This window comes from Medicago truncatula, chromosome 3 (genome assembly GCF_003473485.1).
Source record: "Medicago truncatula cultivar Jemalong A17 chromosome 3, MtrunA17r5.0-ANR, whole genome shotgun sequence".
In the NCBI taxonomy this organism is placed as follows: Eukaryota; Viridiplantae; Streptophyta; class Magnoliopsida; order Fabales; family Fabaceae; genus Medicago; species Medicago truncatula.
The window spans coordinates 50,899,686-50,922,416 of NC_053044.1; the positions used below are offsets into that span (position 1 = coordinate 50,899,686).

General features: G+C 34.0%; 4 protein-coding genes across 4 annotated transcripts; 3 read left to right on the top strand and 1 right to left on the bottom strand.

Moving 5' to 3' along the window:
- Nucleotides 1-639: 639 nt before the first annotated feature.
- On the top strand, nucleotides 640-4,469 carry LOC25489954 (adenine phosphoribosyltransferase 1). Its single transcript, XM_013606317.3, has 6 exons — nucleotides 640-937; nucleotides 1,012-1,122; nucleotides 2,184-2,276; nucleotides 2,507-2,656; nucleotides 3,184-3,242; nucleotides 4,143-4,469. The coding sequence occupies exons 1-6, from the start codon at nucleotides 670-672 to the stop codon at nucleotides 4,200-4,202; spliced, it is 741 nt and encodes a 246-aa protein (XP_013461771.2). The 5' UTR covers nucleotides 640-669; the 3' UTR covers nucleotides 4,203-4,469.
- A 2,161-nt stretch (nucleotides 4,470-6,630) lies between these two features.
- Nucleotides 6,631-8,333, bottom strand: LOC25489955 (F-box/kelch-repeat protein At3g06240). The gene is made up of 2 exons (XM_013606318.3): nucleotides 8,109-8,333; nucleotides 6,631-8,009 (listed from the first exon to the last, which is right to left on the bottom strand). Exon 2 carries the CDS (start codon nucleotides 7,937-7,939, stop codon nucleotides 6,803-6,805), a length of 1,137 nt encoding a protein of 378 aa, XP_013461772.1. The 5' UTR covers nucleotides 7,940-8,009; nucleotides 8,109-8,333; the 3' UTR covers nucleotides 6,631-6,802.
- Nucleotides 8,334-10,777: 2,444 nt separating this feature from the next.
- LOC25489956 (transcription factor RSL3) lies at nucleotides 10,778-12,861 on the top strand. The gene is made up of 5 exons (XM_013606319.3): nucleotides 10,778-11,311; nucleotides 11,552-11,806; nucleotides 12,020-12,085; nucleotides 12,177-12,242; nucleotides 12,366-12,861. Exons 1-5 carry the CDS (start codon nucleotides 10,832-10,834, stop codon nucleotides 12,462-12,464), a joined length of 966 nt encoding a protein of 321 aa, XP_013461773.1. The 5' UTR covers nucleotides 10,778-10,831; the 3' UTR covers nucleotides 12,465-12,861.
- Nucleotides 12,862-13,670: 809 nt separating this feature from the next.
- LOC25489957 (activating signal cointegrator 1 complex subunit 2) lies at nucleotides 13,671-22,309 on the top strand. Its single transcript, XM_013606321.3, has 9 exons — nucleotides 13,671-14,165; nucleotides 14,421-14,580; nucleotides 14,668-14,729; nucleotides 16,191-16,285; nucleotides 17,607-17,720; nucleotides 18,730-18,795; nucleotides 19,524-19,621; nucleotides 19,835-20,253; nucleotides 20,505-22,309. The coding sequence occupies exons 1-9, from the start codon at nucleotides 13,820-13,822 to the stop codon at nucleotides 21,731-21,733; spliced, it is 2,589 nt and encodes an 862-aa protein (XP_013461775.1). The 5' UTR covers nucleotides 13,671-13,819; the 3' UTR covers nucleotides 21,734-22,309.
- Nucleotides 22,310-22,731: the final 422 nt, after the last annotated feature.

Below are 22,731 nucleotides of genomic sequence, written 5' to 3' on the forward strand. Positions count from 1 at the left end.
CTAAATCATCTCATTATTTTCGGTAATTAAATCAATTAAAAATGAGATCAATGTTCAATTTTAGGTTTCCGCAGTAGTTAACTGCCGAAGAGGTATTTTATATTTTATTGGTGTGTTTCAACCCTATTAGATGTGTACAACAATTTTCATCTCTTAGTTAGAAGCTCATTTATATAACTAAAAAAGTTTTTTTTTCAACAAGTGCTTTTCAAAATTATTGTTTGGCCTAACTTCTCCCTTTAAAGAAAAAGATGAAGCAAATAAATATTACGCCTAAGAATACCTTAATACATAAAGCATCAAAATAAAACCAACCAAACAATTAATTAAACCATTTTTTAAGGTAATTAAAGCATGTTATCTATTAATTTACATTTATACGTTCATCTATTACAAATTATACAATTTAATTTTGATATTTAATAATTTAGAGATTAATTTACGAAAAGTTATTGTTTTTTTAAATTGTTTTTTTTTTTTCATGCGCTCTATTAAGTAAAGTAAAATATCTTCAATGTTGATTTTCTGATTTTTAAGAATAGTTGAATTAGTATTTCGAGGTAAAGTCCGATTAAAAATGATCCCACATTCTAAAAATAGATAGATTAAAAGGAAAGTGATGATATATTGGTAATTTACTAGTATAATGACAAGCAAATTAAAGTGAGGATGCAAACAAGTAGGCTTTTGTTGTGTTCCTCCTCCGCCTCCTCTTCAAATCAGTTGTTGTTGTTTGGTTCAGCCGTCACTCTAACTCTTCCCTCTTGTCTTAGATTCCCATCACTCTCTTTAACGATCACTAATTCAACTTCTTCTTCGATTCGCTTCAATTCCATACGCTCCACTTCTTCACAAATGGCTTCAAAGGATTCTCAAGATCCGCGTATTGCTAGAATTTCATCTTCGATCCGTATCATCCCCGATTTTCCCAAGCCAGGTTAATACTTTTCTCTTCTCTTTGTCCTGATCTATAGATATATATATTCATTTATTTCATCTTCTTATTGTTAGGGATTATGTTTCAAGATATCACCACACTGCTTTTGGATACAAAGGCTTTCAAAGATACCATTGATTTGTTTGTTGAGAGGTACAGAGATCAAAACATTTCTGTTGTCGCAGGTATTCTTCAATCAATTCTACCCTGTTTTCGTTTTATCCACGATTTCATGTTTCTGTTTGCTTAGTCTTTGTGAATTTATCTTGTAATGTTTTTACCATTACCCTTAACATTTTTTTTTTTTACATCAGGGCAAGGGAAATTGAAGTTCATGTCAATCATTTAAGACTGGAAATTTCTTTAAAACAATGCTTAAATTAAGTGTATATGTACAAAGCCATTTTAGTAGAACGTGAAGGAGTATTATGTTGAACTTTTGATTTTATGAGAATGATGGGTGTCATCCATTTTTTATTCTCCATTTCTAATCTGCAATTTGTGATAAATGGTTTCAAACACAATGTCAATAATGCTTACTGAAATGTGTCCTGGACATGATGTTTATACATACAATCAGAAACTAAGCTTAAGCTTTAACTGACAATAACTTATATTGAAGTTGTATTGGTGTATATTTGTAGTTTGGTACTCTCATCCGTTGATCTAACTTTTGGGATGAGATCCAAGCCCAATTAACATGGTATCAGAGCCTATCGATTGTGCCACTTGCCGTTTAGTGCCTGACTTGCGGGTATGTATTGGGGAAAAGCCAAGTCCCACATAGAAAAATATATAAGGTCTGACAAGAGTTTATAAAGCTTGAGTAGCCACCTTACAAGCCGGTTTTCTAAGGACGAGTTATGCTCAATATAAAAACCTGATATGGTATTAGAGCCAGGTTAAGGATTGCAATGTGGGAATTGGTTCCAGGACCCATGCTAGGTGTGAAGGTGAGTATTGAAGTTGTACTGGAGTCCCACATTGCTCAGGTTTCTGGACTGTTGGATGTATGTATATACGTGGTTGGGCAGCTTTTGGGATGAGATCCAATCCCATTTAACAATTGTTATAACCGATTTGATTACATTCTGTTATAGCTTAACAGTAGCTTAGCTACTCTATTCTCTGATAGATTAGAATTCTATATGCTTCATTTTCTTTTAGTTTTGCTGTTTTTGAATCTTCTCAAATTAAGTTACTAATTTGTGTCTAATCTGATGGTTATATTTATGACATAATGCAGGCGTTGAAGCAAGAGGCTTTATTTTTGGCCCACCGATTGCTTTGGCGATTGGAGCAAAATTTGTTCCAATGAGGAAACCCAAAAAATTGCCAGGTATATGCTTTGCGCAATTGTCTTTTATATTCATTTTATGCATATAGCCTATTCAAAACTCCCAATATATCAGATTATTTTGGTTTGAGGTCTTTGAACCTCCTTATTTCATATGACGTTCCAATTTAAAGTATTGTACTTCACTATGCTAATTGATAGCAATTGCAGTTTCTGTGATTGGGGAAAATATCTGATTTGTTTGAATGGATGTGTTTCAATTATTCTTTCAGGCGAGGTTATCTCAGAAGAGTATTCTTTGGAGTATGGAACTGACAAAATAGAAATGCACGTAGGGGCTGTACAAACTGGAGAAAGAGCCTTAGTCATAGATGATCTTATAGCCACTGGTGGAACCTTATGTGCTGCGATTAAACTACTAGGTAAACTGGTCAATATGAATGCTTTATTGACAAAGAAAAATCCATTGACGTGAATGTAGGGTAGATTAATTCTTCTTTTTAATAGCTATGCATAAGTTGGGAGGGGACCTACACCCCTTTCCTTGTTTAGTTTCATTTGATGGATCTAATCTCTTTTAAGATAAGTGCTGTGGGCAGGAGGGTTTGATGTATATTATATTCAAAGATGATTCACATTCTGTTTGCGGATTAAATGAATAAAAAAAAAGATCACCCTATCACAGTTCAAAGATTTCATTATTTTCTTCTTCTTTATTTATACATTCAGACATATACTGCATGCATGATGTTCCATTACTGTGGAGACAATTGGATGCTTTACTTCTGGTGATGAACCTAATCGTATCTTTTGATCCACCACTATAAGTCTATAACTGTTTTTTAAAGTAACTGTTTTATTTGGAAGCGCATTTTATGCTATGTTTATGCTTAACTTCATGATTTCGATATATTCTCAGCTGTTCTGTTTTATTTTCTCTTTGTTGTAGAACGTGTTGGGGTGACTGTTGTTGAGTGCGCTTGTGTGATCGAATTACCAGAATTAAAGGTACAAGTACAACCTTACATATTTGTAGTTTCCTTGACTAGTTGTTTGGATCAATTTATTCCTTACACATATGATATTTTTTTTTAGCTTTTAATTTTATATTTTTAAAATAATTAAATGAACACTGGAATCTGGATGACTGTTATCTTTGTAAGTCAGCCTAGAACGATGGTGGTAAAAACTGAATTATATGTTGAAATTTTGTTTTTGAGGAGACATAAAAAAAAAACAGTCTACAGAGTAATTTGTGCGCTCAGCCCATTTTCTAGTATAAGCACCACCTAATAAGATTTTTCCAATCTGACTAGATTTTATCAGTTTAGTTCCCAAACTGAATATGCATTATGTCTAACCAAGAATGTCTCATTAGTCTCTTATGTTCCTTGATTCTGGAATGGAAAAAGGCAACAAAGATATATTGTTTGGACTTTGGAGTTCAGCACTCATCAATAGTAGGATTGATTGGTGCTCTCGTTCGTTGATCTAACATGTTTGTTTTACAAACATAGTACTAGTGCAAATCACTGCATGAACTCCTCTCTACTGATAATTTCATTACATGGGTTGTTAGAGTTTCGTACCCTTAGTGTTGCTCTTATTATTGATAACACATGTCTATGGTCTTATTATTGATAACACGTGTCTATGTAGGTTTTTTTTAACTTTTATTTATTTAATTAAAAGAAAGGACATAGCTTCTACATTCACGTTTTCTGGACTGTACTGAAGTATGTAACTAGGATGGATTGTAGCTATAGTTTATCTTGGCTTTTGACTACTTAAAAAAGTGTTGAGAATAGCTGCCCAAGTACATCACATGAATACTCTTGAGTACCAAATCGTGTGTGCTGCAGCTGAAAATTCATTGCTAACTGTTTTCCTGCTTTTGGTTTATTTCAGGGGCGAGCAAAGCTGGGCGGCAAGCCGTTGTTCGTCTTAGTTGAAGGAGAAGGAGCCTGATATTTGTTGCTGTGATTATGTTCTAGTTATTGACCATTTGAGCTGGCTCTTTTTTTGAGCATTATTGGTGATTTTAGATGGGATTAAATGCTGAAAGCTCGAGCGTTTGTGAGCTCAGTTCACATTAAGGGCTATTTTTAAAATAAAAATATTATGTGTTTTTTTATTAAAAGAATCAACAGACAGGTCAGGCTCGAACTGTATGTAACATTATCCTATTTTATAATATTGAAGACTTAATTGTTTGCTTGCCATTTGGTGGCTGAAGATCCCTATGTTATGGGTTTACTTTAATGATGGGGTGTAATGAGCATGCAACAAGGATGGATGCACCACCGGTGATAAAAAAAATTGTGTGCGAATAAACTACCAATGTTATTTGATATGCTATATCAAATTTGATCTTGCTTTGTGCCTTCTTCCCTAACCAAATTGGCTGTTGGCATCGTACCATCCTCTTAAACCGTACTGTGATTAAGGTTCTGATTGTGAGTTGGGAGGGAATGGGCGGGTAAGACTTTTGCGGGAGGGGAGTCAATAGAAAATTAGAAAAAGTCTTTCATCTTTGTTTAGACTAATTTTTTTAGAGAATGATAAATGAATGTTTATGGTGTGTATGTATTTTTTTATCTTGTGAGTATTATACAACAAAGGTTTAATTTAAAGAATTTATCTAAGCTCTCCAAAATCTTTTTACAATACAATTTTGAAGGGATTTTTTATTATGAAGAAGAAAAAAAACTGCTCAAAACTATCCTCTCCCAAAACCCTTCAACCCTTCCACTTTTCCATTTTCCTCTCTTTCTTTTTCTTCAAACCTGCAAACCGAGTCTACATATCTCTCGTTGGTTGAGAATGTCTTCAGGAAAACATGTTTCATACTTGATATCAAAAGAAGTGGTTGAAACTTGAACACAAATAAAAGAGACTTACCAAAGAAGAAAGTGAATACAGATATGAAGTGTCCATCATATTGCGCGTGCGGACACACATATATACTTCTAATATAGGACGTTGAGGGGCGTGTGCTACTATATTTTGTCATTCTAATTCTACTCCTGATACAGCCCTAGACGATGTGACTCTTTAGTAGTATAGTAAAACCATTTTTTTTTTTGGTTATTATAGTTGAGCATTCCTTAATATGATTAACACGAAACGAAATTTAATATTGAAATACATTATTTATTAGTACTCCCTCCGATCCTATTTACAAGAGACAATTTACTTTTTAGATACATTAAATAATTTATGTATTTGGTTTAGGTTCTTGACTAGATACATACATTATTTAATGTATCTAAAAACTCAACTTTCTATTGTAAATAGGACCGGAAGGAGTATATGCTAACGCCTAACGAGAACCTCGGAATGATTGATCCAAGGAAACAGGAGGGATATTCTTGGTTGGCATGTCGGCCTTGGATCACTTAAAGAATGTTAGACTAATCCCCACGATGTGGCTGTCCATGGACCAATTTAATCTTGTTTATTTCCATTTCATACATAATTCTCTCAGTTAATTTCTACATTGTTAATCTAAGTATTGTGAATCATGATTGTTCAAAAAAAAGTATTGTGAATCATGGAATCCTAAAAAAAAAAAAAAAAAAACTCTAATTGATTGACAATGCTGTAATACTAAGTTATAGTCATTTCCCAATTATTATTAAATGTACTTAGACCTCGAGTTGTCCTTGGATGATACATTGCTTTAGTTAAATTTGGCTCCCCTATAAGTTGTGTTGCTTGCCTGCTATTGAACGAAGATGAAGCTGAACTTTTCACAGTGCAATCCCTCTTGTATATGTAGGGAATGAAGTAGTAGAGAATTAAAAAAAAAAACAGGAAAATACAAAGGAAAGCTAAAAAAGAGAAACTAACTATTAACTAAGTGGATAGATAATTAACGATCTAAACAAACTCTAAAACAACCTGATTTGAATAATAGCAAACTTATTAAGTACATTTAACACAACTCATGTGCATACTGGCTCATGTTACAAATGCAGTCACACAAGGGTTTAAGGTTTAAATATGTTTTTGGTCCCTGTAAATATACTAATTTTTCGTTTTAGTCCCTCTAAAATTTTCCTTCAACTTTTAGTCCCTAAAAGATTTTCCATCTTCACTTTTGGTCCCTCTTTTAAAATAAACTCATATGTAGGATTTATATTTTTGAATAAAATTTTGCAGAAAAACTCATAATATTATAAGAATCTCTACAAAAAAAAACTAGAATTTTTTAACAAAACATGAATTTAATATGAATTTTTATATGTTTTATGATTAAATATTCATAATTAATTTATGTTTTGTTAAAAAATTATAATTTTTTGGGGGAATTTTTTTTACGATATTCTACACATTTATGCATAACTTCATTAAAAAAAAATACAAAAATTAACTTAAAAATAGGGACCAAAAGTAGTGATTGAAATTTTATAGGGACTAAAAGTTGAAGGAAAATTTTAGAGGGACTAAAACGAAAAGTTGATATACTTATAGGGACCAAAAACATATTTAACCCTATAATTAAATATCAAGAAAATGGCATGTGATAGTATTTTACAACCTCGTTCTTCTTATTTCTTCATCTTTTAAGCTTGCTCATTGTCACCGGGAAGTGAAAGCAGAGACTCTGTGTACATAACCACTTGGCATCCACATGGATCGTTACAATAGGAACGATGCTCTAACAACTGTCCTTTGTCATTATACTTAACCAATCCGGTATCATCATCTGTTCCAATAATATCACCACTTTTTGTAGAGGTTAAGGGGTAAAAGTACTGAGAGGGAATGCCATCAATAGGAAGAACAAGAGTCTTTTCCCAAGACGAATTAACTTTGTATTCTTTCATCACCCATATTTCAACTATATCATTATGACAATCCAGAACCCTTAGACTAAGAAATTCTCCAAATACCCACAAACCACAATTGGTAGGTTCATGGTCAAAATCATCTGGCAAATTCACATCTAAAAATTTTCTTTCCATTAAATCAAATGCAGCAATAACATTCATGGATATATCATGACGAAAAGCCAACCAATAAATAGCCCCATTGAAGAGCCACCCTACTCTAGGATCATCACATGAATTCATATAAGGGAAGTGAGTACCAGTAGTACACTCAATTTCTTTCCATGCATTAGCTCTCAACGAAAAAAACTCTAAGTGTGATAAAAAATTAGCTGAGTTTGGATCATCGGACATTAAAACCACTAAGTAATCATCTGTTAACTCGTCATACCCAAACCAATAAAAATAATTTGCATCTACATTGGAACCAAAAGGAGGCAAAGGTATTTGTTTGTGAACTCCAGTGGATGGATTCCATATGTAGATGTTTGAAGAACAACTTAAAAGTATAAACCCTCTACATGAACCTTTAATTTCAAGATTATACTCAGATTGGGGAAGCAAAAAATTAAGGTTCGGTGAAGTAGAAGCACTATCATCATTAAGTGACGCTTCTAAATCTATTGATCGAACGTCAAGGGTTGATGTTATAAACACAATTCTACGAGTGTGTGCGGCGGTAAGTTCAAAATGTGTTTTTGCAAAGAGAGGATCAGAGATAAGAGAAAACCATGACTTAGAAATGCACTTGAAGCGTACAAGAGACTTCACCGGCAACCTCACCAAGATCTGGATTATCAATTCAAGAGGTAGATACAAGATCTCCGTCTCAATAAGTCTTCCTCCTCCTTTACCACCGTTCTTTGTCATCGTTCTGGTCAACTTGATTTAGTTGGTAGGATGATAATGAACAACTTGCCATTCATGAATTGTTTTTTTCCTGAGATTCATGCAAATGAAGGAATTCAGAATAGCTTCGCACATATGAATGAGTATATGTAGAAATTCAGAATGGAAATAACTGTAAAAGTATACTTACACTAGCTTTGCATCAAAGTTCCAAAGCTTGGCCATCTGTTGAAATTATAAAGATCGCATGAACCCTTTAATTGGGTTTTTTAACCATTAAGTTTGATCAATAGTTTGGAAAGGAAAAAAAAATTGTTTCATGTTGTTAAGCCATGGTTTTTGTCTATACTCTCTGCCACAGACACAAGACTCATAGTGCCACCATGAATTAATATTATATGAATTTGCATTTATTTTTATAATAGCATGAATTTTTAAGACGCGTGGAAATGAATGGAAGTATGAGGATCGGCGTAGTCTAAGGATGTTGCAAAAGTGACTTTTCGTCTGTTCCAAGGCAGCTACAACCATGCATGAGCATTTTGTTGACATGTTCTACTTTAGCCTGCATTATTATAATATCGAGGAGATTGTTTGGTTGATGTGGAATTTGTATTTTGGCCTGTAGTAGTGTGTAAGACTTTACTATAACATAGGTATTTGTTGGAGAAGTTATGAAACAACAAAATAATGTTGAAAAATGCTCGCAACATTGATTTTTTAACATTTTCTCTAACATTCATTTTTTATAAGATGAACTCAATGTATATCCCACTGCTTTGTGTGAGTTCAATTTTCAGTTTATTTTCATAATTCAAGATAATTTATAAAAACGGTTTATAACTTATAAAAAAATAATTAAACTTTTATCTTTTATTATTAAAATAACATGAACACTCATTCTGTAAGATGCTGCAGATGTAGTTTTAATACTTGGAATACCTACCACAGAATAAAACCAGATTTTGTTTGTACTATTAGAGCTCTCATTAAGACCAAACAAAACTCAATATCTGAAATACATTAGTGTATGCTAACTGGGACCTGGGAATGATTGAAGGAAACAGGTATGGGGGTATCCTGGTTGTCATGTCGGTCTTTAGATGAGTTAAAGAATGCCAGACTAACCCCCACGATGTGGCCGCCCATTGACCAAACTAATCTTGTTTATTTCCATCTATTCCACACATAATTCTTTCTGTTTATAACTACATTTAATTAACACAGTGTTGAGTGTCCTTTGAAGTGCCAAACATGGTTTTAAGTTGTGATTGCGAATGCGGGTATTGCAGCCATTGCGACACGCATGGCAGTCTGATGCTGCTGCCGTGCCCACTACGTTGAGGTTGTTGCAGACACTGCCGTAACTACAATGGCGCTGGGAGTAACAACTTTACTAATGATAATCTAATTGGACTAGTTCATACATGACACTTTGACTTCAAACTTCTAACTCATTTATAGTTCCTAGAATTTGTGGTTGGCCCTAACACAACACCTACCGTGATGATTTCCCTCACTTATTGAGAATTGCTCTAGCTTCCCCTTAAGTTGCTCAAAAGTCTCATGTTTATAGGTTTGTAACTGATTGCACAAATCTATCGACGACCCAATTGTTTTTTATCGGGTCATAACTCCTAATCGACTTATTTCAAGGGCTGAGCAACTTAAGGGCCGGATAGAGCAATTATCTCATATAAACACTTGTTCAAATCATCCGAGACTTTTAACACACACCTTCACACCCAACACTATTGGGTTTGATATGTGAATATAAATGGTAGGTGACTTGTAAGCGGAAATATTATAGGGTTTGTGGATATAAATGGTGGGTAACTTGATAGCAGAAATATTGTAGGAGATGATCCACCGGCTTGTAGGGTGATGATTGCCCCCGCTTATAAACAATTATTCATACTATATCCTCATCCAATGTAGGACTCCTAACATACCCCTGATGCCCAACACTATTGGACTTTATGCATGAATATAAATATTCGGTGACTGATTGCGGAAACCTAATAGTAGACGACCCAACAAATATTAGAGGATACAATATTAAAGTTTTGGTTTGACCAAATATAACCCCACAAAACCAACATGTGTGGTGATCATTGCCCCAATTTTTTTTTTTTTTTGAAGAAGCTAAACTAACCCACCTAAATTGGCATTGGGGAGAATCGAACCTGAGACCTCGAGGAGGAGCACACTCCAAGATCTCAAGCCAATACCACTAGAACAACCCAAGTGGGTCATTGCCCCATTTCTAAACCCATATTTAGACCATCTCTCATCTAATGTGAGACTTTTAACACCCCACACGCCCAATATTATTGGGCTTGGTGCGTGGATAGAAATGATGGATTGGCCGATAACGGTGGCTCAACGAATCTTAGCGGTGACTTCAATACCATTTTAAAATTTGTGGTTGTGTCTAACACAATCCTTTAAAACCGACTCGTGTAGGTGAGACAAACCAATCACACTTTAAACCAACACATAACAGTTAATCTCATTCATACTCATTTCCCAATTATTATTATTATTATTATACTTAGGATTAGATGGTTAGACCAAGAGTTGTCTTTTTTATGATAGTTTTAGTTACAAATCTGACTTTGAGGTGTCTAGAATAACGGTATTTTTCTACATTATCGTTCCCATAAAATTTGGCTCCCCTATGAGTTGTTGCTTGCCTCCTATTGGCCTTGAGTTTAGTTACACAAAATTGGTTGGTACCTACCCATCACAATCATTACCAATTAAAATTGTTTATGTTATTTATTTACAAATGTAGCCAATCCCCATGTTAAGTATAAATATCTTGTGTTTTGATTTTGCTTAAGACAAGTATCTAAGTACCAACCATTTATACTTAATAGCCCTTTTCCTCTTAGAAGACTTCCAAGAAAAATGGAAACACTTGGAGCTATCCCTGATGATGGTGAATGGGAATGCTTTCGCAGAATATTTGACACCGACAACCACGATGACTCTCCACCGCAATTACTTGATCAAACCTCGCTTCTGCTTGGGGAAAATGATGGGAACTTTGGAGTACAATCCATGTTTTGCTCCCCTTCTGAAGCTGAGGGAAATATTAATACTAATGTGTTTTACTCTTTTGATTCTCACATTAACTATAATTCACAAGAAAGTAATCATAGCACTCAAAGTCACACAAACTACTATTTTGATTGTTCTGATCATGTGGCAGCTAACAATAGTGACAAAACAGAGAATTTTGATCACAGTCAAGTTCAACCTATTGTTTCTTCCACCAAACAGTTGAAGCTCAAAAGGATGCTTGGTGTGCCAGAATTTGATGTGCAAGTAGAAGATAAGACAAACTCATGTGGGAATCCAACTAAGAAACACCGTGCTTCGAAAGATGTAAGCTTAATTTGTCTATATTTATATCATATGATATTAACTCAATATTAATTAATTTCACATTCTTGTCTACGAGGTGTCAGATCAACGTTAAGAGTCCGACCTAATATTATAGGACAAAATTCAAATCCTCTCCGAGATGGATATAAAATGATTATTAGTGTCACTTTAATAATTAATAACAATAATTTGACATTTTGTGAGTTTGTAACGGTTTGTGCTCGTGGTTTCGAAATTCAGGTGCAAAGATACGTAAATAATGCAGAGTCCAAGAAGAGCAAGAAGGTTAATAGAAATGAGAACAAGGCAGAAGAAGCCAATACAAGTATAGATGGACATAACTCTAGTGGTTATACCTCAGAGGAACAAAACATGTGTGAGGAAAACAGTGGAGGAGCTTCTGCAGCATCTAAATCAACTGTGTCTCTCAACTCCAATGGAAAAAAAAGAGCTAGTAGAGGATCAGCAACAGATCCTCAAAGCCTTTATGCAAGGGTAATTATCAATTTCTTTATAAGTACAAATGCCTTTTGTTTAACTATTCCTCTTTTTAATCTCCATTCTGTGAACCATAGCATGTGGCCTTCTTTTCTTGTTTGGAAAGATGGTCTCACTCACACTGGCCCCTTGATGGCGTAGCTGCATTCGCGAAGCGAATGAAGTAGATAGCAATATATGTGGTGCTTATTGTCTCTTTGAATCTTACAGAAAAGAAGGGAGAAGATAAACGAGAGACTGAGAACTCTGCAGAATCTTGTACCAAATGGAACAAAGGTAACTTATTTTTGCATGAATGTTTTTCAGTTTAAAGGGGCTTGTAACTATTTGAGAGATGTATAATTTCACATATGGGATGGTCATACAGGTTGATATAAGCACAATGCTTGAAGATGCAATCCAATATGTGAAATTTCTGCAGCTCCAAATCAAGGTAATATATGAGTCGCGAAATATAGACGATTAATAATTAGTTTCTGTTTAGAAATATCAAGGTGTGTGTATATGTTCAATCAGAATAACATCTTTTTAATATGAATGTTTATTTCTTATATAGCTTCTAAGCTCTGATGATCTGTGGATGTATGCTCCAATTGCTTATAATGGACTTGACATTGGATTCAATCTCAACAGGAAGATTTCTCCACCACCATGAACTTAAAATGAAACCTGTTTATGAGTGATATTAGATTTAAGAACTTAGCTCATTTACATATTATCATGCATTAAGTATAATCTAATGATTTGGAAATCCTATCTATTTTTATATAGGATTTGCAAATTATTTAGTTTCTGAATAATTATTTTCTATTCTGTAGTTTTTAAGTGTTCCAATTTCCAAACAAGATGATTTGTGTTGCAAAATTTATGTCTCATGTTGCATAAAACATTGTCAAGTATGCAGTTGTAGGACTTTCAAGTTTTTGGTCAAAATAAAATATTACTAGCTTATACATCCTTTTGTAGACCACGCAATGCTTGTATGAATGGGAATGACCAATGCAATCTCTAGAGAAGTTTTGATCAATAACACTATTGGATTATTGGTTATACTTATATGTGTTAACATGTCATGAAAAATTTTAAATTACGATTTAAGTCAAGCAAAGTAGTGTCTCTTACATCATTTTCTAACATGAGTAGCACTAAATATTTACTCAACTAAAATTGAATCAAAAATTAGTAGAGGATACCCTTTTATTAGCCAGTAGAACTACTAAAAAAAAAAAAAAAAAAAACTAATAGAACAACACACCTATTAACTTCACGAAACACATGATAAATCGAAGTTCTCCAACCAACTAAGAAGAAAGTGAAGAAGAGAAACAACTATTTGAAAAATAGATTGAACAAATTGTTAAGCAAATTTAATTACAAGACGTAGAGCCTATAATTCTTTCTAAATAGTTAAACAAGCTCTGACCGATGGTATAATCTTCTAATAATTTTCCTAGAGTCTCTAATAATCAAAGGTCAATAAGTAGCAATAGCAAAAAAACCTCCTCTAACATCAAACTTTTTTGTTGGTGGCTGGAGTTTGAACTTTGTACCATACATTTATTATACATTTTTTACTATTTGAGTCTCTAATCAAACTTAAACAATTATCAAACACTTAATTGGATATTTTTATTTCGTTTGACTATTATATTCAATCAAAATCAATTTCGCTCCATTTTGTTCGATCGATCCAAATAAACATGATTATAGATTTATATATTTTGATGGTAGAATATGAACAAGACATTCTATTTCTATAGTAAAAAATGAAAAAATGATTAATTTTGATTTTGACAAAAGAAAAGAAAAAAAAGATGAATTTGATTTTTACATGTTGTTACGAAAAAACAAAAGATTTTGTGATTCGGGAAAACGGTAAAGGTAAAACCTGGTAGCATAACCTAAGTGACTTTAGAAGCAGAAGCATTTGTATACGGTGAACCCATCCCAAAAACTGTGTTCATAGTTCTGATCGGTGTTCAGCTTCCATTAACGATTCTGATTACGAAAATGTCGAATCGTTTCGACAATTACAACAACAATAAGGGTTTCAACAAAGTACAGAAGAAATTTGTCCCTAAAAATCCAACTCCAACCTTGTCAACTTCTCTCAGAGAAAAACAACAAACTAGTTCTGGTTCCGGTAGCAATATCAATAATTCGTCAGGTAGGGTTCAACCGGGGGGTGTGAATGGCAATTTCGTGTATTATTTGCCGCAAGATGAAGCTGTCGCTGCTGGTTTTGGTGCTGAAGATGGTGGATTGGATGCCCTTGAATCTCAGAAAGTTGTTGATCTTCTCAATTCTCAGTTGTCTTGTTTGCTCAAGTTGAAACCCAAAGATTTTTGGTCACAAGGTACATCATTTTAATCAGTTTAATTGAAGTTAAACATTTTTAGTGATGTGATCTGACAATTTACAATTATGATTGATTGAATGTGTAATATGAATTAACTTCTATTGTAATATTATCTAACTAATATTTGTTAAAATTCATCATCCATGCATGGCGTGTGCTATTACGTTGGAAATGTTTGTTCACCTTGGTTTTGTTTTATCAATTTCTAACTGTTTCCGTTGTCGTTGTTGTTTGTTTGGGTTGTATTTGTAGTGGCCAGTGATACATCCCTGCATGAGTTTCTCAACAGCTTTCTGCAATTTAGAAGCAGGTGGTATGATTTCCCTCACCGTGGGGCCAGAGGGATTGTTGCTGGTGTTATTTTTGGAGAGCATGATTTGAGCCGTCGTGTTTTCATGATGTTGTATCGAATGTAAGTTTCTAATAAGTTCGAGTACAATGATTTCAACTCTCTTTTCCTTTAATCTTGTATAGTTTATAAGTGGAATTTGGTTTGCAGGTCTTCCAATAGAGATCCTGGTGCTCGACCTGCTGATACACTCAGTTCAAAAGATCATGAAGGTGGGATCTCCTTCGCCCTTTTATAGTTTGTGGACAGTGATCTCATTTTAGTTGAGCATACCATGCGATTTTTACGCGATTCGTCTACATGGTTTATTTGTAATTACTAATGATTGCTTGGAAATACAGCTCATAATATACGTTTCATGCACACGTGGGTTTCGTATCAATGTCTTAGCACAAAATGAGATTGCAACTTTTTTAATTTACCTTTTTTAAATATTTTTTGTTTTTATTTTAATTTTACCGATATAGTTTCCCTATTACTTAATTTCCTTATTTTAATTTCCTTATGTTGTCATTATCTTCATGATCCTTCTCTTCTTGTTGGCTGTGTACAAGTTCTGCGTCGCTCTTACTCACACTCACTCATTCTGGTGGTTTTTCAAAAAACTACCATCTAGAATATATATGTTGTGGATTTCAAATGGCAGGCTATGACGGATGGCATTCTCATGGTGCCATGTCACGGAGGTAGGAACGGTGGGTTGAAAGTCAGGGTAAAGAAATGGAGACCCGACCCAAAACCCGCATGACCCGTCAGCAGTGTCGTCAAATTTCTGCAATGTTTATCTGATGGATTTTTTTAGCTGGCCGCCATAATCTTCCATCGGTCATTGATAACTCTGCCCATAAGAGAAAACCCTAAAAGGTTTATTCTATCGGAGAGCACAAGCCGTCCTCAACCTCCATTTCCCGTGAACAACATTATTTTTTCTTCATTTTCAGATGATTGTTCTCTTTTCTGGAAACTTCTTCTCTTTGTTGTCTCTGATATCTGCTTTCTGTTGTCTCCTTATATTTCTTATTTTCTTTTTTGTTTGTGTAACTATGTTTAATCTGGTGTCATGGTTCTATTTTCTTTTTCTAACTAGTCCATTTATATTACTATCGGTTTTGTGATATTAATTTTTATCAGCACTAGTCCATATACACTACTATGAGATTTATGGTATTATTTGATTTCCATCGATTTAGTTTATTGTATTTGTGTATTTTTATTATGGCTGCCATACTTTTGCCTTTGGCTGCAATGCCATCAGCTGTACTCTTTATAGCGGGTTTTGGCTTGCGGCAGGAATTGTCATCAGCCATCAATAACATTTTACTAGAATCTGGTTATATCTCGATCAAAATCTGGTTCGCGTAAAAAATTTACTAGAAAAAATTCGTGATTTAGGTCCACTTCAGGAATAGCGTCATTGTCATTTCTAGGACCAATATTCAAAGTCAGTGACTCTGTATTCCCAGGAAATGGTGGTAATTGATTCTTAAAAATTTGTAAAATTTGTTTGGGCTTTTGCATATTTGACTACTTATGTCTGAGTTGGAACATATAGTAACTAACATCACACATTTACTAATGTATTTTTCATAAAATTATATCCATTTATTTTTGGGCTATTGCCTCATATTTTGTATTCTCGGTGTTGTACTGTTGTTCACTAATATTGCATGTAGTTCTTTTGCAGGAGAAGAAGTTGCTTGATTTGCCAAAGTTGTTTGATATATGTGCCATATACAGTCATGAAAATGAAGAATTGACAAGATTGCTGGTGAGAACTTTTTACTATTGTGGAATATTATTAAGTCAGCATTACCTTAAATGCAGCGTGCATTAAGAAAAATCCTTTATTTTGTTTTTGGCATTCTTAGTTTCAATAAACCTAGCGTCTAAGAAGAATTATTTAGAAACTAAAGGTTTTTCCTTTGAACAATTTCTCATGCTCTGATTAGAGACGATACATATATACTATTTTCTACATCTCCTACAAGTAACAGAAAAAAGGTATTTCTGTTACTCCATTGACAGGTCCATAATAGACCCAAAAACATTTCCTTTGGAAGAAGCTATCTTTTATAATGATGTTAATCTATCAACTATCACGTGGGCACATGGCTTCCAAATATATATATATTTTTGGTTACAGGCTTCCAAATATATTTGGTACAATAGATTTTTTCACAGCCTTTTTTCATTAAAATAAAATGGGCCAGAGATTAAGATTCAATAAAAATACATTTAATTTTCTGTTAAAATCACCTTTTTCTCGGTGCTTGTTTTTTCTTTGAGGTTTGTCATTGTTATTGTTACAGTGATATTATGTTTCTATTGTGAGTCTGTATTGCTGATGCTTTTTTTGCTTTATTTGTATACAAAAACTGGATGAAGTTCATTATGATCTTTTAACCCTGGGAAGCCTCCTCAGTCATTGTCAAATGGAATTTATGATATTATTTGGTTTTCTCTCTTTCTCCCAAATTGCACCGCTGCTTTATTTTGTTTCTTTCTCTGTTTGATTTTAATTTTTTTTTTGGTTCACTTGAAAAGAACTTTCTGAAAAAAATATCATGTTACTATATTGATGAATATATATATATATATATATATATAGAGGGGTTTGCTAGAACACACCCACTAGTTTTTATGTGGGAGTGTTTTAGCAAAGCTACACCTTAAGGTGTATTTAACCACTTTTTAGTTATTCACTTGCTAAAATACTCCTTCTAAAAACTAAGTGGGTGTATCCTAGCAAATGCCTATAGGATTTGCTAGAACACACCCACTTGATTTTGTTAGAAGGTGTGTTATAGCAACATACACCTTAAGGTGTATTTATTAACTTTTTAGTTATAACTTGCTAAAACATTCCCACATAAAAACTAGTGGGTGTGTTCTAGCAAATCCCATATATAGAAAGCTATCTCAATCCAAGTGATATATATAGAAAGATTTATTCTGTACACATTTTTTATTCAGAAAGCTATCTCAATTCAAGTGATTTCTCTATGCACACTTTGTTGTGGTAATTACAGAGCATCCCTCCACATATTTAACCTGCCTTCCTTACGTTTCTTATTTATTCACTCTTTCAGGTTAAAAATGCTTTGCATGCTCAGCCTTGGTTACATGATAATTTAGCTGCAGTAACATCTCATTTTATGGTCATTGTAAGCACAATGCACGAACGATGCAGTTCATCATTGGAGGTATTCCAGTAATTTCTAAAGTGTAAATGTGATATTTCCATAATTGGCTAATCATTTTCTTTTCAGCTTTGAGTTTTTGTACTATCTTTTGGTAAATAAGTCAATTTTATATGAAAAATGTAGTTCTATTGATTCTTGTTATCACAAGTATTTATTGCATTATGAATGTTATTATTAGATAATTTATATGTTCAACTTTGGTGTTCTACAAACTGCTTTGGTTCACAAGACTTATGTATAATTACTTGATGGGCATCTTACCAATATTACAATACTTTCATTTGTTTGGATTCTGTTGTTTTAACATGCTAAGCAGAATAATAAAATAGAAATAATGGCTTTTGTACATTTGTATGTTTGTGAGCAGTGCAGCACATAACGAGATCAAAATAGAAATAATGGCTTTTGCACATTTGTATGCTTGCTTCTAGATGAATAGCTAGTTCTTATTTATTTATGCAATGACAGACAGCTGCTCTGCTCCCCTTTATTGTTAGAATTTACACTTTCAATAAAAGAATTAGGACAAGCCCACCACACACCCCTCAAAGAAAGGGAGGGAAATGAAAATAGGAACTGGGGCAGAGAAACATATTACTTTGCCAACATTTGGGGGGCTATGGTTCTAAGTTATGTTGAGTGATGCGTTAAAAGAAACTGCTTCTGTATTATTTGGATATATCCCCAAAATCTTAATTTTTGTCTTCGAAAGTATCATTATTTTCCTTTGAATAACATAGCATCTAAGAAGTAAGAATGACTCCTGATAATTTTCTTCTGTGCATTTCATTTGAACATCCTGTTGACAAATAATGTGTCTGATGACATTTTTTCTGCCATGTCCATACATTATTTGACATGTTAAAAATAAATTAATGATAGAGTATTTCAGAAAACTATTTATAATTGACTGAATCTTGATAGAAAGTTTATGTGCATAGTTAAATTATAGTATAAAGGAAAAATTTGTAAGGCAAATTCATAATTTTCATTTTGGGGTTATGTACAGGTCTTATTTGCTTCTGAAAGTCTTGATGACCATAATGCTACTTTACTAAAAACTGATCTTCTGGAGGTAATTTTCTTTGTTTTTTGTCTCTTTGAAAGTGAGTTGTTCAATCTTCTTGGGGTGACAAACCTGATATTAGAGCCTAGAGGCTTCACATTCTGTATATATAAGTTTGTGATTTTCTGCCTTCAGAGGAAGTGATAAACCAGATATGAGAAGCTTCTAATTCCACCATTAATTTATGCAGCATACTAGTGCAGTATGAGAACACTAGAGAATGATCACCCCGTCTATTCTTCAGCATTTATGTTAAAATTATCTCTAGATTCTAGAACTATCAACAATTCATTTCCAAACAGGTACTCACAATAATCCGGTTGAGTACTAGTCTCAGCCTTCTCCTTAATGTTACCTCAAGTGTGGAGATACTACTACTCCAGTGAAGCTCAGAAACTGTCACAGACGTAATGTAGTTAAGCCTGGACGTTAAATAAGAAAGAATAGCCACGAATAAATGGCATTGACTGCTGATCAATTGATGATTAATAATTTTGTGCTCACATATTTCCACACCATCAGATTGTCATAGACAACAACTACTGCACATACTTCAAAGCTATTAAAATTTTGAAGTAGAATTTCGCTGTGGCAAAGGGTACATATTTTGAATACGTCGAGGCTATTTAAAACACGTAGCATTTAGTTTATTCACATTGTAAAATATTGTGCCTTGATTCATGAAGTTCTTTGACATATGCAGCATAGTGTTAATGTCATCTATTTTTGTGATATAGGTGATGGACTTCATAAATGATGCAATTGTATCAATGGATGCTTTTGTTAGTGCATACGAACAAGCAGCTTTATTGTTCTCTTCCCCTGTTGAGATGAGGTATTTCTTACCATTGAAACTTGGGTTTTTATGGTGAATAAAGACGAATACAGTAAATTTGTACAAAAGTATGGCTAATCTGACAAAAATTTGACCTTTCATATGTTAACAGATTTATGCTGTTTTATATATCAATATAGAATCTATGATTAATATTGACAATTAAAATTTATCTAAAACAATTTAATCTTTTTCTGATCTTTATAACTATAGATATGGGAATGAGGAGATGCTGAGCTTCCTTGCCAGGTTGCATGATTCGCTAATTCCGTCCATGCAAAAGGGGTTCCATATCATTTTTGCTGGCAAACAAGATGACACAGTCTCTAATATTGTGGTTAGTTTGAAGATGTTAAGAATGAGATTGGTAAAGTTTGGGTGGCAATTATTGCACTTTTGCTATTTAAGTGACGATGTGTTCCTAGATAGCATCCCTCTTCCAGCTGCCACAAAGATGTTTCCTGCCAATGTTGAAGACCCAGTCATCAGAGCAGATATTCTGGTTCAGACATTTAGAGAAATAAATTCAGTATCATTAAGTTTCCAGGAAATCCATAAGAAGGAAACATTTCTTCAAGGTGTTGAAAGGAATTTCAATATATCAAGCAGGATTGAGGGATTAAAGCATAATGGTAATTGTCTTATTTGTTAAGTAGCACAAGTCACTTGCACATAATAGTAGGTATTGTACATAAATTGTTAGACTTATTATGATTATTGGCAAAAAACTTGATATGGTGAAATTCTTTAGAGGGAAAAATTTATGTTCCTCGTTTAAATTAAAGGTGGAATCAGGTCTCTCTGACCACTCAACTAATAATTTAAATTGATGCATTTTTAAAATGTAGTGTCTAATTTTTCTAATCTAGTTCCTCTGATTCAGGGTGGATATTCGTTGAGGATGAACAACTTAAATATATATCTGAGATTTTGAGTTCTTTGAAGGAGACTATTAACAGGGAGCCATATTCTGCAAAGATCTCTGTGCCGAACCAAACCATGCAGACAGATGAAGATGCTGCAGTTTTAGAGTCAAAAATCAGTCAAATTAGGGACCTATTCCCTGATTACGGTAAAGGGTTTTTATCTGCATGTCTCGAGGTCTATGACCACAATCCAGAAGAGGTCATTCAAAGAATTTTAGAAGGAACCCTTCATAATGATCTGAAGTGCTTGGATACTTCATTAGAGACGGTGCCACAGTTACAAGCCAAGTCCACTGCTGTTAGCGGGAAAGATAAAGGAAAAGGTGTACTAATTGATGTTAGCGGGAAAGATAAAGGAAAAGGTATACTAATTGATTCTACGTCGGTGTCCTCAAATACAAAAGTTTCTAATGGTAAGAACCTGACAGAAGGGTCATTGATGCCATCATCTGCTCCACTTGGAAAATTTGTGAGGAAATCTAGAGCCGACAGGCCTGATCCAAGTATTTTGGACAATAATGATGAGAAAGATGCATCAAGAATTTTGCAATATGAATATGATGATGAGTATGATGACTCTTTTGATGACTTGGGTCTAAGCGTAGCGGAATCTGGAGTAGAAGAAAGTGAAGTGATTGATGACGAAATGAATGAAAAATTGGGGAAATCAAGGGAAACAGGGACCGGAAACTCTGGCCAAAATGCCTCTAATACAAAATGGGGCTCTAGGCAAAAGCCACAGTACTATGTCAAAGATGGTAAGAATTACAGCTACAAAGTGGCTGGTGCAGTAGCAGTTGCAAATTCTAATGAAGCTTCTTTAGTTAATGAAGCTCAGAAAGAATTGATACATGGTCTTGGACGTGGGGGCAACCTTCCTCTTGGCGCAGTACAGAAGTTGGCAGATTCCTACAAGGGAGGAGGAGGTGGTAACCAATTCCATGTTTCTGGAACAGAAGGGAGAGGGAGTGGCGGTGGCAGGGGAAAGAGAGAAGGGGGGAGACATATTGAACATAATCAACATCAGGAAAAACAATCTGATGATGTTTCTGAAGTGGAGGGTAGAGATCAAGGTCCAAATAACAGAGGGAGAGGGAGAGGGAGAGGAAGGGGAGGAGGTAGAAACAACCATTACAGGAAGGACCAAGCCATGAAGAAGCATTTCTCTGGATTGAGTGGTTTTTAATAGGTCCATCAACATACATTTCTTACTAGCCAATACACCATATAACTCTGGCTAGTTTCAAATTCTACATTTTAAAACAAATTTTATGCAGGATCGAAGATCAATCAGACGTATAGACATGGCGTATTGCTCTTCTGGCTTCTGCCGACAGTTTTCTCCTCCTTGGGAAGCATGGCTAATACATTGACTGGTAAAGTCTACTATGGATGCAGCCGAGACTTTCATGTGTTCTGTTTTGGTTTTTCTTCTCTCTTCTAGTCCTCGTTGATTGAGACTTGGATGAATTAGAGCATTACATCGCGAGCATTGTTGAATTCGCAATCAGCTATCACGATACCAACATTATCTTATACAAAAGAGTTTAATGTCTTGTAAAGGTTACTTCATACCGGAATCCAGTTTTGGTTGAATCTAGTTTTGGTTCAGAAGATTTGAATGTATTTGAGCCTACATTTCCTTTAACTTTAATGTTTAGTTGAAGATATATATAAAATAAAACAGGTTGGTCCGACTCAACTCTGTTCCCAGATTCAAATTGGGCGTAGTTGACTAAGGTCCTTAACCAAGGTTTTACAACTCGAGAGTTTATCTCAACTCGTTTTAGCTATGTAAACTCGAATCGTAAACTCGACTTGTAAACTCGTACGAGTTTACCTAAAATTAAAATTATTAAAATTTATTATATATATAGCATATGTAAGCTAATATTTAAACAAAACATAACTAATTAATTAACCACGTTTAAATACTAAACTCTAACAATAAAAAACAAAATTTATCAGTACATTTAGTACATTTAAATTCTTTTTCATCTTCAGTTGTAACTTTAACTTCAATTGTTCCATTTTCTCATTTAAATACTTGAGCAAGTAATATATTTGAATGATTTCAAATCAATCAATAATAACAAGCTCCTGAATACATTTCCTAAAATTCAATGTATGTCATTGTCACGCATTGGCGTAGCTTTTGTACATACCAAGCATGGAAAAACCGAG

Coding starts and splice junctions, on each gene's coding strand:
- LOC25489955 (XM_013606318.3), bottom strand. CDS start 7,939: ATGACAAAGAACGGTGGTAAAGGAGGAGGAAGACTTATTGAGACGGAG.
- LOC25489956 (XM_013606319.3), top strand. CDS start 10,832: ATGGAAACACTTGGAGCTATCCCTGATGATGGTGAATGGGAATGCTTT. Junction 11,312..11,551: donor AACACCGTGCTTCGAAAGAT/GTAAGCTTAATT, acceptor TTCGAAATTCAG/GTGCAAAGATACGTAAATAA. Junction 11,807..12,019: donor CTCAAAGCCTTTATGCAAGG/GTAATTATCAAT, acceptor TGAATCTTACAG/AAAAGAAGGGAGAAGATAAA.
- LOC25489954 (XM_013606317.3), top strand. CDS start 670: ATGCAAACAAGTAGGCTTTTGTTGTGTTCCTCCTCCGCCTCCTCTTCA. Junction 1,123..2,183: donor AAACATTTCTGTTGTCGCAG/GTATTCTTCAAT, acceptor GACATAATGCAG/GCGTTGAAGCAAGAGGCTTT. Junction 2,277..2,506: donor GAAACCCAAAAAATTGCCAG/GTATATGCTTTG, acceptor TTATTCTTTCAG/GCGAGGTTATCTCAGAAGAG.
- LOC25489957 (XM_013606321.3), top strand. CDS start 13,820: ATGTCGAATCGTTTCGACAATTACAACAACAATAAGGGTTTCAACAAA. Junction 14,166..14,420: donor CAAAGATTTTTGGTCACAAG/GTACATCATTTT, acceptor TTGTATTTGTAG/TGGCCAGTGATACATCCCTG. Junction 14,581..14,667: donor TTCATGATGTTGTATCGAAT/GTAAGTTTCTAA, acceptor TTTGGTTTGCAG/GTCTTCCAATAGAGATCCTG.